General features: G+C 36.4%; 1 protein-coding gene across 3 annotated transcripts in view; it reads right to left on the bottom strand.

Annotated features, from left to right (window-relative positions):
- Window positions 1-14,146, bottom strand: part of LOC136864143 (uncharacterized) — a 624,111-nt gene that overhangs the window by 194,172 nt on the left and 415,793 nt on the right. For all 3 annotated transcript variants that reach the window (XR_010859277.2, XM_067140781.2, XM_067140790.2), the window contains exon 18: window positions 9,993-10,026. Coding sequence is in view for 2 of the 3 variants with exons in the window: in XM_067140781.2 (XP_066996882.2) it covers window positions 9,993-10,026 (34 nt within the window). In the remaining variant the exon portion in view is untranslated. The remainder of the gene's footprint in view (window positions 1-9,992; window positions 10,027-14,146) is intronic.

Raw genomic sequence — 14,146 nt, 5'->3', positions numbered from 1 at the left:
CGAGTGAAGTAAATCCATGCTATTTGTCATGTTGCGGTACTAATCAAAAGTAGCGAAGACTCACTGTGTTCTACACAAGATGATACTACTCACAAGTATTGCACTTCGTACAGGGAACGTAGACCTATAGTGTTTCTCATACAATGGCGCCACTCATAGCCAACGCAAGCCGATAAGGTTCCTCACCTAGGTGTACTAATCACAAGGACTCGCACTATCCCATGGTGTTCCTCACATAGTGGGTACTAATCACAGGTTACGCAGACCCACGGTGCCCCTCATATAGCGGTACAACTCACAGGCTACGCCCAGACCCACGGTGTTGCTCACAAGGGTATGACGCACGGGTACTGGAAACCTCCAGGCCAGCCTCTTTACTGCTACTAATCACAAACCTATTTCATACCTAATTTAGTGGTACTACTCACAAGTACAGGCAACCCATGGTGTTCCCAGCATGATGGTACAAATCAAAAGTAGTTTCATGGTTCTAATTCAATCATCCCTTGGTCGGCCCTTTTAGTCGCCTCTCACGACAGGCAGGGGATACCGTGGGTGTATTATTCGTCTGCGTCCCCCACCCACAGGAGGTAAAGAGAGAGAAAAAAGAAGAAGGGATCCGTCACTTTGAAAAATGAAGTAACGGATGAAGAAAGGCAAAGGCCACGAAGGGCATGAAAATGAAAGACTCCTTAGGCCTCGAATGCTCTAATACCTTCGGGGTTGGAAAAGAACAAGAGTTGACCAAGGAAGGTCGGATAGGATAGACGAAAGTGAGGAGCCTGGCACAAGTAAGTGGAAGCAATGCCAAGACTCAGCTAAGGGCCCCGTGGTCGCCAATCCACACTCCCAAGTTGAGAGCCCCTTGGGCCCCTTTTAGTCGCCTCTTACGACAGGCAGGGGATACCATGGGTGTATTCTACATGTGCGTCCCCCACCCGCAGGGGGTGAGTAATAAAATTAGCATGGAGTGTTGGTAAGGTACCTTCAGATTGGACAAAAGCTGTCATTGCACCTATCCATAAGCAAGGGAACAGGATGGTTTGCAACAACCATTGAGGTATCTCATTGATTAGGCTCCATGGCTAAATGGTTAGCGTGCTGGCCTTTGGTCACAGGGGTCCCGGGTTCGATTCCCGGTAGGGTTGGGAATTTTAACCATCATTGGTTAATTTTGCTGGCACCAGGGCTGGGTGTATGTGTTGACTTCATCATCATTTCACCCTCATCACGACGCGCAGGTCGCCTACGGGTGTCAAATCGAAAGACCTGCACCTGGTGAGCCGAACTTGTCCTCGGACACTCCCGGCACTAAAAGCCATACTCCATTTCATTTCATTGATTAGTATACCAGGCAAAGTATTCACTGGCATCTTGGAAGGGAGGGTGCGATCAGTGGTTGAGAGGAAGTTGGATAAAAACCAGTGTGGTTTCAGACCACAGAGGGGCTGTCAGGATCAGATTTTTAGCATGTGCTAGGTAAATGAAAAATGCTATGAGAGAAATAGACAGTTATGTTTATGTTTCGTAGAACTAGAGAAATCATATGACAGGGTACGGAGGAAAAAGATGTTCACCACACTAGGGCACTATAGGATTAAGGGTAGATTATTAAAATCAATCAAAAGCATTTATGTTGACGATTGGGCTGCATTAAGAATTGACGGTAGAATGAGTTTTTGGTGTAGGGTACTTACAGGAATTAGGCAAGGCAGTACTCTTTCACCTTTGTTGTTTGTAGTTTACATGGATCATCTGCTGAAAGGTATAAAGTGGCAGGGAGGAATTCAGTTAGATGGAAATGTAGTAAGCAGTCTGGCCAATGCTGATGACTTGGTCTTAATGGCAGATTGTGCCGAAAGCCTGCAGTCTTGGAACATGAAAGTAGGTGCAATGAGTATGGTATGAAAATGAGCCATTCCAAGACTAAATTGATGTCAGTAGGTAAGAAATTCAAGAGAACTGAATGTCAGATTGGTGATACAAAGCTGGAACAGGTAGGTAATTTCTAAGATGTGTGTTCTCCCAGGATGGCAATATAGTGAGTTTGAATCAAGGTGTAGTAAAGCTAATACAGTGAACTCACAGTCGCAATCAACAGTATTCTGTAAGAAGGAAGTCAGCTCCCATACAAAACTATCTTTACATTTGTCTGTTTTCAGACCAATTTGCTTTACAGGAGCAATAGCTGGGTGGACTCAGGATATCTTATTCATAAGATAGAAGTAACCGACGTGAAAGTAGCGAGAATGATTGCTGGTAGGAACAGGTAGGAACATAGGCAGGAGGGTATTCAGAATGAGGAGACAAAGGCTAAATTAGGAATAAACTCGATGGATGAAGCTGTACGCATAAACCGGTTTCGGTAGTGGGATCGTGCGAGGCGAATGAAGGAGGATAGGTTACCAAGGATAATAATGGATTCTGTTATGGAGGGTAAGAGAAGTAGACCAAGACGACTATGGTTAGACTCAGTTTCTAATGATTTAAAGATAAGAGGTATAGAACTAAATGAGGCCACAGCACTGGTTGCAAACAGAAAATTGTGGCGACGTTTAGTAAATTCACAAAGGCTTACAAGACTGAACGCTGAAAGGCATATGGTCTAAAATGATGTATGTATGTATGTATGTATGTATGTATGTATGTATTTCAATTAATTCACCCCCCTTAAGTGGATTTTCTGAAAACAAAAGAATAGTGTTTCTTTGCTTTGAAGGAAGATTCAAAATACAAATTTTCATGTCTGTAACATCTTCAGTTTTGGAGATATAAGTATCCTCATAAAAAGAATTCAACTCCTTTTTCAGCCCCCCCCCCCCCCTGTTGAGTCCCACCATCAAAGAAAATGTTTTCACTTCCTTTCACCCTTCCCCCTTAAGCAAATTTTCCAAAAACAAAAAAACTGTGTTTCTATATTTATAAACGAGTTTCCAAATACCAAATAACACGACCGTAACATGTTCAGTTTTTGAGATATATGTATCCTCATAAGAAGAAAATTTTTCTTTATTTTTAAAGGAGATTCCAAATACCAATTTTCATGTTTGTAATATCTTTAGTTTTTTAGATATAAATATCCTCACACAAATGATTCAACTAATATTTCAATTCATTCACCCATCCCCTTAAGTGAATTTTCCGAATGCAAAAAATGTTGAATTTCTCCCCAAAATGCATGTTTCTTTATTTTTAGAAGAGAGCCCAAATACCAATTTTCACGTCTGTAATATCTTTAGTTTTTTTAGATACAAGTATCCTCATATACATAATTCAATTCAATCACCCCTCTCCTTAAGATAATTTTCCAAAATCAAAAAATATGTGTTTCTTTATTTATAAAGGAACTTTCAAATATCAATTATCATGACTGTAACATCTTCAGTTTGACATATATGTACCCTCATAAATAGAATTTAACTCCTTTTGCACCCCACCAAGTTGATTCCACTCCCCTCCCCAAAAAATGCATATTTATTTTAAAGGAGATTCCAAATACCAATTTTCAGTCTGTAATATTTTTAATTTTTTTTAGACATAGCCTAAGTATCCTTATACAAAATATTCAACTAATTTTTTAATTCCTCCTCCCCCCCCCCACTTTTAAGTGCATTTTCCAAAAACAAATATTTTTTTTAATTTTTAAGGAAGACTCCAAATACAAATTTCCACGTCTGTAACATCTTCAGTTTTTGAGATATCACTATCCTAATAAAAGGAATTCAACCCTCTTTTCAGTTCTTTTTACCCCCATACGTGTTTTTTCCAAAAACAAAAAAGAAATACATGTTTCTGTATTTTCAAAAGACTGAGCTCGATAGTTGCAGTCGCTTAAGTGCGGCCAGTATCCAGTAGATAGTGGATTCGAGCCCCACTGTCGGCAGTCCTGAAGATGGTTTTCCGTGGTTTCCCATTTTCACACCAGGCAATGCTGCGGCTGTACCTTAGATAAGGCCACAGCTGCTTTCTTCCCACTCTCCTAGCCCTCTCCTTTCCAATCATCGGCATAAGACCTATCTGTGTCGGTGTGACATAAAACAACTTGCAAAAAAAAAAAAAAAATTCAAAAGAGATAAAAAATACTGTGTCATTCCATTGTCCTGAATGCCAAAACACGGAATTAAGAAGTCATTATTTGCCGTGAATAACGTTAAAATGTTCGTATTTTAACGTCAGAAAAATACAAGTCAGATCATACAAGTGCAATTCGAATTATAGTGGCCGTGACGAAGTTGAAATGTACCATCCGAAATTGTTAGCATCAACAGAGAGAACTGATTTTGAAAAAGACAGGCGTGAAAATTTGAAATGTCAATATCTTCCAAAATAAGTTATTTTGAAACTAAAATAACAAATTTGTCGGTGGAAAACCGTAGACATTTCAAGGATATATTTCCATGCGTGTTATATTAAAAAAAAATTAAGATGAAATATGAAGAAGATAAAATATAATAGAATTCACCTTGCAAACTTATAGAAAGAAAGCAAAGATTTTCTTAGGAAACACAGTTAAATCAGGTAAGCATTTGAGATAAATTACCATTGATATAGACGATCATAAGTCTGACAGACATATTGGTAATCTGTGTATAGCATATGTGTTGACGTTATATTTGACAATATAAAGCAAAATAGTAATACAAGAAGGCTTTGCAACTAACAGGAAGATGTTGTTAATATTGTCTTTGAATGTATTTTTCATGGATGTGCAAGAAACTGGCGCGACGGTTCTTTAAATCGAGCATGGGATTGGCGACTGAAGGACACCATCAGACATCACCCGGAGATACAAGATCATTTCCCGTAAATCCCAGATGACTGAGCCAATAACCAAGGGAGGACCATTACAGCAGAGGATGTAGTCGAACGAACAGCAAGCCCGGCAGCAGACAGACACAGAATAAGATAAGTTTTTCAGTATGTTTTCGGATCATTTTATGTTTTCCTTTGTAGAAGGTAGTAGCTATTGATTATTTTTAGAAGGAATAGGTCGTTATATCTTCGTGATATGATACAATAACATGGATTTTCAACGCGAGTGATTCAATAGTGACATATTAAAGAAGGTTATAGGTAGTCTTCAGTATGATTTAAATACATCCTAAGGTAGAAATGTGAACTTATGTAAGTGAAGTGTTATGTTAGCGACATATCAGTTAATTTTAATAAACCATGCCAAGACTAGGAAGTTTTGATGAGAATAAAGTGTGATACATGTTAATATCAAATCGTAGGTTACAAAATTCGTAAATATTTACCATTTATTGTTAATTATAATGAGTGGTAGTAATGATGTTTAAGCATTGAATAATCCGTATCAAGTGGTAAATGGCAACTTGGTAGTAAACTTGCGAGCTAATGACAGATATTGATCATCAGAAATAATTCCAATAACCCATGAGCATCACTCATATGGCAATTTCAAAGGGAATTACATATTATTTATATGGTTTAAACTGATTAAGGCTAATATAACAGGATGTTAATAGGATATACGATTGCAGTGTTTTCTTTATGATATTCTATGACTAATGAGAAATCAGAAATTTCATCCATGGCATTCCTTGTTAACTTGTAATAAAGTGATTGAATTTTATGAGGTGGTGAACTATAATTGCAATCTGACAATGAAACTACTGAGACCATTTAGAGTAATTTCACCTATTTCCAGAGAAGATATTTCAAATATAATTATTAATGATTAGTTTTAAAATATATTACGGTAGGTAGCCATTGGAAGCTACATAATTGAAACTGATCTTATTCTGTGTACGTCTAATTTGAGAAAACATATCAAAATGATCGTTCTTAATATCAAAATTATTTTATTTCCAATGTCATGATATTTTAACATTTCAAACTATTTATCCAAATATTTTTATTTTTGACATTAAAATCTCTTGAAGTTTAATACTATAATATAAGAAGCCTAATTATTGAAAATGTGAGAAACATTTTGTATTAGGATAGGATAATTTTATTTAAATAATTCCAATCTATGAAGACTTATATGAGATGAATTATATATACAATTTTAAAGTCAAAGCTTAGACAAATATTTATTTTATTGTCGCTGAATGATCTGACAATTAAGATGAAGAGAAGATGATATTCAACCAATACTTTTAAAAGAATATTATTGTTAATTTTGATAAATATTTGAGCCTTAAATAGATTTAATCTATCCATCATATTCAATACTTTTGAATAATTATTAGTTATTAAGAGTTAATTCATTATTATTATTATTTGTAGATTATAGTATTAGTACATAACTTAAGATTATGGCATGGCTAGTAAATATTTGCTGATTCTGTGGTTGATTTAAATCAGTAACATCTGAAAAACTTGTCAGGCATAAAGGAAAGCATTGCACTGGATTCATATTTTTAAAAAAAAGTTCTTTTCATATTTGTTGTAATCCCTGAGAAGTTCACCGAGACTAACTGTGGATTTTTTTAAAATGCTGCTAGATTTGGACTTAAAATGGTGCAATACCAATTTTCACAACTGTAGCACGTTACGTTCCTGAGATATACTGTAGGTATAGTCATTTCTAAAATTCACCCTATTTGTCACTCCTGTTCACCCCCTATTAATTGGATTTTCCAAAAACAAAAATACACCTTTATTTTAAAGGAGATTCCGAATACCAATTTTCATGTCTAACATCTTCAGTCTTTGAGATATATTTGTCCTCATAAAAGGTATTCAACTCTTCTCCACCACCCCCTTAATGGGATTTTCTGAGAACACAAAAATATGTGTTTCTTTATTTTTAAAGGATATTCCAAATACCAATTTTTACATCTCTCAACTTTAAGTTTTTGAGATATAGATATATTCATTTAAACAATTTGACCCCCTTTTCACCCCCTTAGCAATGGAATATCAAAAAATCCTCCCTTAGTCAGCACCTAGACCCTAATATATATATGTATCTTAAAAATGTCATTCCTTTATGTCCAGTAGTTTTGGCTCGGCAATGAAGAGTCAGTCTGTCAGTCGGGATATGTTATTTTGTATATATAGATTATTGCTAGCTGATGTACCCGGGCTTCGCTACGGAGTCCTACATTGTATACAGAATTCTAGGTTAGGTCGTGTACACATTGTAAGCAAGACTGTATTATAAATTGCATAGCTCTTAACGTTACCCTAGAAACGCGACAAGGAAATCACCAATAATGTAGAGTTTGAGGAATGTTGCACCATTCAACACATTACAACAATTTATTCAATTACAAGAAGACTGGTTTGTTTGACTCATGGAGTCATCGTCAGTTCTTGGTGAAAATTAAATTAAGGGGAAACTGATAACAATCATCATAATGAAAAATCCATGCATCTAAATGTGGTTGCTTGGAAATACATCATTGAGTTGATAGATATTACCTAGAAATGTAACATACACTTGGCAAGGAAAACTTGGAGCTTAGAAAGTTCCTAGTTCTGGCTCTAACAGTCTTGTGTTCATAGAACACGGAACACTGGAATTACATGTACTGGATTGAAAATATATACAAAATACAATAAGGACACCTATAATGGTGTGGAAAACTTGGCTCTCTAAGAATATTCTTGGATTTGACAGTCCTGTTTCTGTCTGAAAAAGACTGGATGAAATAAACACAATGAAGCAAAATATATAAAGACATAGATCTAGTCTAAACTGTCGCACATCCATGTACACGGAACACTGAGAACACTTGTATTGTTTGATAACACACTCGTTCAAATGAAAACACTTATAACCATATGAAATATTGGCGTTACAAGAACGTTTATGGGTTTGACTGTCCTGCTTCCCCTGACTAAACTAGTGAAATAAATATACATTGAATGTTAAAGATAAACTACTTGGTATTTAAAGTTCTGGTTTTCGGTTTCAATAATTGTCATGTGTTCGTGGAATTGAATAAATTGTTGTAATGTTTTGAATGGTGGAACATCCCTCAAACTCTACATTATTGGTTAAACGTCAACACGGAAATGAAGATCATAACTTACGAGAAAATCACCAGACATCTTTTCTCATATGAAGACTGGGTGAGGGAATTTTCATTGTAATGCTAGGCCCGCTTGCCTACCAGTCACATCAGGTTGGAGAATTTCATTATAATGGCAGACACTCGCTCTTCACCCGCCTGTTTACATCCTCAGAAAGACATTCTTAGTGGTTTTCCCAGCTGAAATGAACATAGGTCATTACAATGACGTCAGTAGGAATCGCGTGAGTAAAAGCAATGCTTTCATATGAAATATTCGATCAAATGAAAAACCACATATTTTCTCACTTTTAACGAACAGTACTAAGCTGCCGATCTAATAGACCAAAGTTCCAGAGCTGGAATGACCAGACCGCAGACAGCCGTGATCCATGAACACTCTTCGTCTTTTCTCGGGGGCGTCCGAATGGTGGAAAGTCCCAGGGCAAACACTATGTCCTTTTACTAATCTGTTTCCTAGGAGTACCCAATGAGTCGGAAAATCTCAATTCACTACACTGGCGGCGGAAAAATCTATCTGACTTGGAGGCAAATTTTTCCTCCAAGCCAGAGGAGAAACCCCTCTCTTCACCGCTAATTTGGATTAAAATGAATGTAGAATTTATTAAAAGTGAAGAGAAAGAAGCTCTTCTCAAGAAACAGCTCTTTCAGGGTTGAATTTTGAGTTGTTTACTGAACTGTGGTGGTATAATTTGGAATAGGCCTAAACTGTAATTCTAGACCAGGTCATACTACTACTACTGACCCTCTGCCTTAAATGTGCACACTGCTCATTCAAAACAGCACGTAAGAGTAGGGATCGAATAGCTGGAATACTATGATGAACCAGTGTGTTACATAGCAGCAATATTAGAAAATGTATGAACCAGAGGAATGGAATGCTAAAGAAGGTTTTCTAACACCCCAGGTATTTACCGCCAATATTCAGTCAGGCTGTTATACTCAGTATGCAACAGTAATCCCATTTATCAAAGTTGAGCGGCAGCATAAGGGACAAAGAACATCACAACAAACAATGGTCAATGTAATGTTATTGTTGATCAATGTTAGGCGCGTTCGATATTGTAGGTCTTCAGATTTAGTTTTCTTCCAACTCTGAAATACCACTCTTATCATGGTCGGTACAGTGAAAGTGAATAAAACATAAATGATTGGAAATTGTATTCTCTATAACTTTTGTTATATAGTACTTTTCAATAGGAACAATAACATAGATATTTAAAAATTAAATTTTAGGTGCCCTCCCCTAAACTACAATTTCATCCAGGGTGAATAAAATTGTTTATAATTTAGACTGTAGCTTCTTATTCCCTGACTCTATATACCGATTTTCATTCAATTCTGTTAACCCATTTTCTCGTGACTCGGCGTTGATTTGGACTTGCAACAAAAATACAAATTCATGAATATCTGTGTAGCCTGTACGGTAACAATATATTATGTAAATGATCGGAAATTTAATTCTATATAACTTTAGTTATGTAGTATTTATCAATAGGACCACTAATATTGAATTTGAGAATTAAATTTTAGGCCTTCCCCTAAACTACCATTTCACCCAGTGTGAATAAAATGATTTATAGCCTAGATTGTAGTGGCTCATCCCCCAATTTCACATACCGATTTTCATTTAATTCTCTTCAGCCGTTTTCATGTGATGTGTGTACATACATACATACATATATACATACATACATACATAAATTACGGAAAGTAAATAATGCATTTCCTTGTTACTGTGGACATGGCCGATACAGAAATTCTGAGCAATGTACATACAAAATTCTTATTTTATATATGTAGAATATTGCTCTTTTTTTTTTTTTTCTCACTGCTATGTTCTTAAAGTAGGAACATTCTTTAAAGTTATTCTGACTTTGTTATTCAAATACTATGTACGTATAGAAGAAAATAATATTGAAGGTCATATAATAATTCCTACACATTCAAAACAAATTAGACAGTCGTGTTGAGTGATCTTACCTTGTGTTTGGTATACACCCAACATCTCCATATCCTGAAATGAATTAAAAAAACAAATTTATAAACAAAACAGTCAAAATATTAAATATGAATGGCAAAATTGGGAAAATTTAATATAAAGACAGTTATAGAGATATCATCATAAAGTTAGATAAGAGAAAAAATGTATACTGATTTATTTAGTCACTTTTCATTATGTTCTTGTCTATACAAGTCAATCTTCCACTCCTCTTCCACAATTAGGTTGACTATACAGTACAGAGAACTCAGTTGTAGAAAAAAATTATAGATGGAAAATACCACAAAACATTTTGCCACATATTAAAATAAAATTCTGTTGGATATGAAAAGATATTTTTAAAACATGTTGAGTGTGTGTGTGGGGGCATATGCTCACATTAGACATGGTTTTAAAGCAATGTTGCATGACAGAAGTAACAGATAGCAAGAGACAGGAAACTAGAGTGGGCTCGGAGTGGTGATGAGAGTACAGTGAGCTCGAAGTTAAGTAAGATGACAAAGTTGTTAGTGTTAAAACAGCAGTATTGTAATGAAAGGAATAGAATTACAGTAAGTAGTTTAATGGATACATTGGGTGTCTCACCTAACTCTGCAACCTGAAATATTTTTGAAATGAAACAAAATGTGAAAAATCCAGTTGTGAAGGAATGTACCCATAACATGAGCTCACACAATGGGATGGGATGCACCATCCAAAAAATTAACTTTCATCACAAAGTTACACTTTTTAAACTAGAACATGGATTTTTCTTCTAGCAAACTGAAAAACTAGAGGTTACAGTTAGTGATAACAGACTTGGTTTCACTGTTCTAAACCTCGTATCTTCTGAAATATATAGACTTTTAAAGGGTGGCAACAGACACTGTTTCTGACCTTTCGCAATGTGTAGTACTGTGCTCGGAGCAAGGGTAGCTGCATTGTCCCTAAAGCCTGAGGTACACAAACCAATATCATTAAAGCATGTTCTACTGCTCAGTATACTTGTGTCTTCTGATCTGTTCTGCTGTACTGCTGTCAGTGTCGAACAGGGAAATAGTACGTACTGTAACACATTTCATGTAGGTTTTAAATATTACTTTCCATACTGATACATTGACCCTGTCTTGGAGATGTTTTTGTTACATTTGATTTTTTCTAGTAGATATGCGTCTACAGTAATGAAGAAAAACTAGAAAATATTTTAATTTACAGCAAATGTCACAGAAATGCAGCAACAGCTGTGATATTGCTGAAGACTACCGCGGTCAATGGTATTCTCCATTTCATCCCATTGCTAACATCTGCACAAGTCTCATAGAAACAGAAAGCTTGGCTAGCAGAAAGCAGCAATGTACAATCACAACAACTAACAACAGAAACTAAATCACTGTTCTGACTGCTGTAGTGCACTGTCAGGAGGCAAGTGCATGACAGATTGAATGCAGTTCAGAAATAAGCCACAGCAGTGTGGTGTGGAGAACTTTGTATAGGAATAAGCTTCATCAAGTTCATACTGTATGTCACTGCACCAGGAACTATACTGGAATGACTTTGAATCCCACATTGCATTCTGTTGTTTTGAGCTTCAGCAGTTGCAAAGTAAAACTGCATTCCTAAGTGATACTTTGTTAATGGATAAAAATTTGTTCACAAATCATGGCAATGTGAATCTGCAGAACACACACTACTGCAATAGAACATAATTGTGTGCAGTATATCCTGCACCGAGCACAAAGTCTCTTAGTGCATTGGCACTGCCGGTGGCTCCAGTTAGCCTACGCGGTGGCCTCCACGGTATGCACTAGCCAGCGTATTGGTAGGTGTGCTAGGTACCAACTGATGAGCCCACCCTAGCACACGAGGGCGAAACGCTGGCAACCAAGAATGAGTTAGCTGGAAAATGTATAATGTCCAATAACGGACCATTTATATTGGTATTATCGATAGCTGTAGTTGCTTAAGTGCGGCCAGTATCCAGTATTCGGGAGATAGTAGGTTCGAACCCCACTGTCGGCAGCCCTGAAAATGGTTTTCCGTGGTTTCCCGTTTTCACACCAGGCAAATGCTGGGGCTGTACCTTAATTAAGGCCACGGCCGCTTCCTTCTCACTCCTAGCCCTTCCCTCCTGTCCCATCGTCGCCATAAGACCTATCTGTGTCGGTGCGACGTAAAGCAACTAGCAAAAAAAGTATATCCTGCATTTTTAAAACATTAAAGTATAGTGGAGATGTCCTGATACTAATATTAAAATTTTACTTGGAGATTAATGAAAAGGCTCTTCATGGTGTCGGTGTTGATTCAGATCATCATATCTCAAAGATTAAAATCAAATGAACTCCTAAAAGGAAAAAAAACCCTGCAAAAATTCATTAGGAAAAGAATGTTTGATCCTAGTTCAGTCATTAATAATCCAAATACATAACAATTTTAAGTGACAAATACGGGACAACTGTTAACAAATTAATAGCCTTAGCAGAAGTTGCTCCATTTAAAAAACAAACATAAAATGCAAGGTCGAATGAAGAGTGTGATATTGTAACTTTTTGATGAATACTGATAAATATAAATATGAATAAAAATATAATAAATAAAATTACTCAAAAACTTAATAAAATTAATAAGCATAATTAACCGAAATGTCCATAGTATGGGCGCCAGAGTTCACCAGAATGGATCCCTCGAATTTAGATAAGAGCATGATAAACTTTATATCCCAGGGCGTGTACATAATGCTGCATACTGGTACATCTGCTGCAGGCCTTACCTAACCTCCTGAAAACGACTAATTAGGTAGGAACTGCACCTAGGTTCATCAATAACACTGATTCTAAAATAGCTAACTATATTCTTAACAAATTTCGTGCATGAGCACCTCATCAACATACAGCATTATACATATAATACACACATAAAATATTGCTGGAAGACTCCATATTTACAACAACAACAATAATGAAAATCGTGGTAAAACGAAAGCGAGAACTAAGCTACCATTTGTATATAGTCCGATGAACAATGTACATGTATGAAGACAAATACCCTTCACTGTCTCTATATCAATTCGACTTACCGATTCTCATAATCGGTAGTTATCACATCACACAGATACTGTACCTTGTACTACTGTGTTCACATATTTTAACACTTGTAAAGATATATACACACGTCTGTCGATCCTCAACATAAATTATGGAAAGTCTGAGATAGCTTTCACCAACATATAATGCTAGGCCACCACAAGTGCTACAATACTTAATGCGCAAGCACTCTCCACAATCAGTCACTTTCCACGAACATAACAAGACTACGCTCCACGAACGTTTGAAGTCCAGTCCATTGCAGCCGTGTCACTCCAGTACCATGTATCAGCACCACTTCCTTCCCGTACAGTGCCTCAGTTGTAGTTGTAGTTATCTTCCTTCTCGTTCCTTTACAATCACCCTTACAATGTTTCTTACAATGTCCCCGGTTGCCGCTGTATGATCAACCTTTATAGACATCAACATCCCCCTCCTCTCAGATGATACGTCTGGATTGGTGCTTGCCAGCCAATCATGAGTGAACCTCTTCTTTCTCCCAAGTTATAAACAAACACTCGGGAGTTTTACATGAATCATCAAATTTCCCTGGTACAACAACAAGCTCATCTCATCAGGCTGGGATATATACATGACTAATGGAATTTCCTGACACAAGTACATCACAACAAACGCTGGGGTAGCCAGATGACTCATTCAAATTACCAGAGTTATTAAAGCAATGTTTTCCCACTCATGCAAAACAAATTACTCATACCTACATATGTGGATATCTTCCAGCTTATAAATATAAATGACAAAACATACAAATGAAATACCGATAATAATAATAATAAATCGAATACTGACAATACTATCTCTACCTTCTACATATAATTCGGGGGTGTGATATATGTACTATCACAATATAGCAATACTACGCCGGCTTAAAGCTTAGTTGAATGATCACCAACAAAGAACTGAAAGTTCTAGGAAAGAATTAATCAATGTTAGACTATTAATGGCCAAAGAAATCAGGAGGGTTAAAAGGAATCATCAGAAAAAAGCATTAAAATCTATGTATGAAGCTTTAAATCGCCATAAAACAAGAGACTATTATAGGACATTTAAACAAT

This window comes from Anabrus simplex, chromosome 1 (assembly GCF_040414725.1).
Source record: "Anabrus simplex isolate iqAnaSimp1 chromosome 1, ASM4041472v1, whole genome shotgun sequence".
Taxonomy (NCBI): Eukaryota; Metazoa; Arthropoda; class Insecta; order Orthoptera; family Tettigoniidae; genus Anabrus; species Anabrus simplex.
This window is presented reverse-complemented; position numbering and strand designations above follow the sequence as displayed.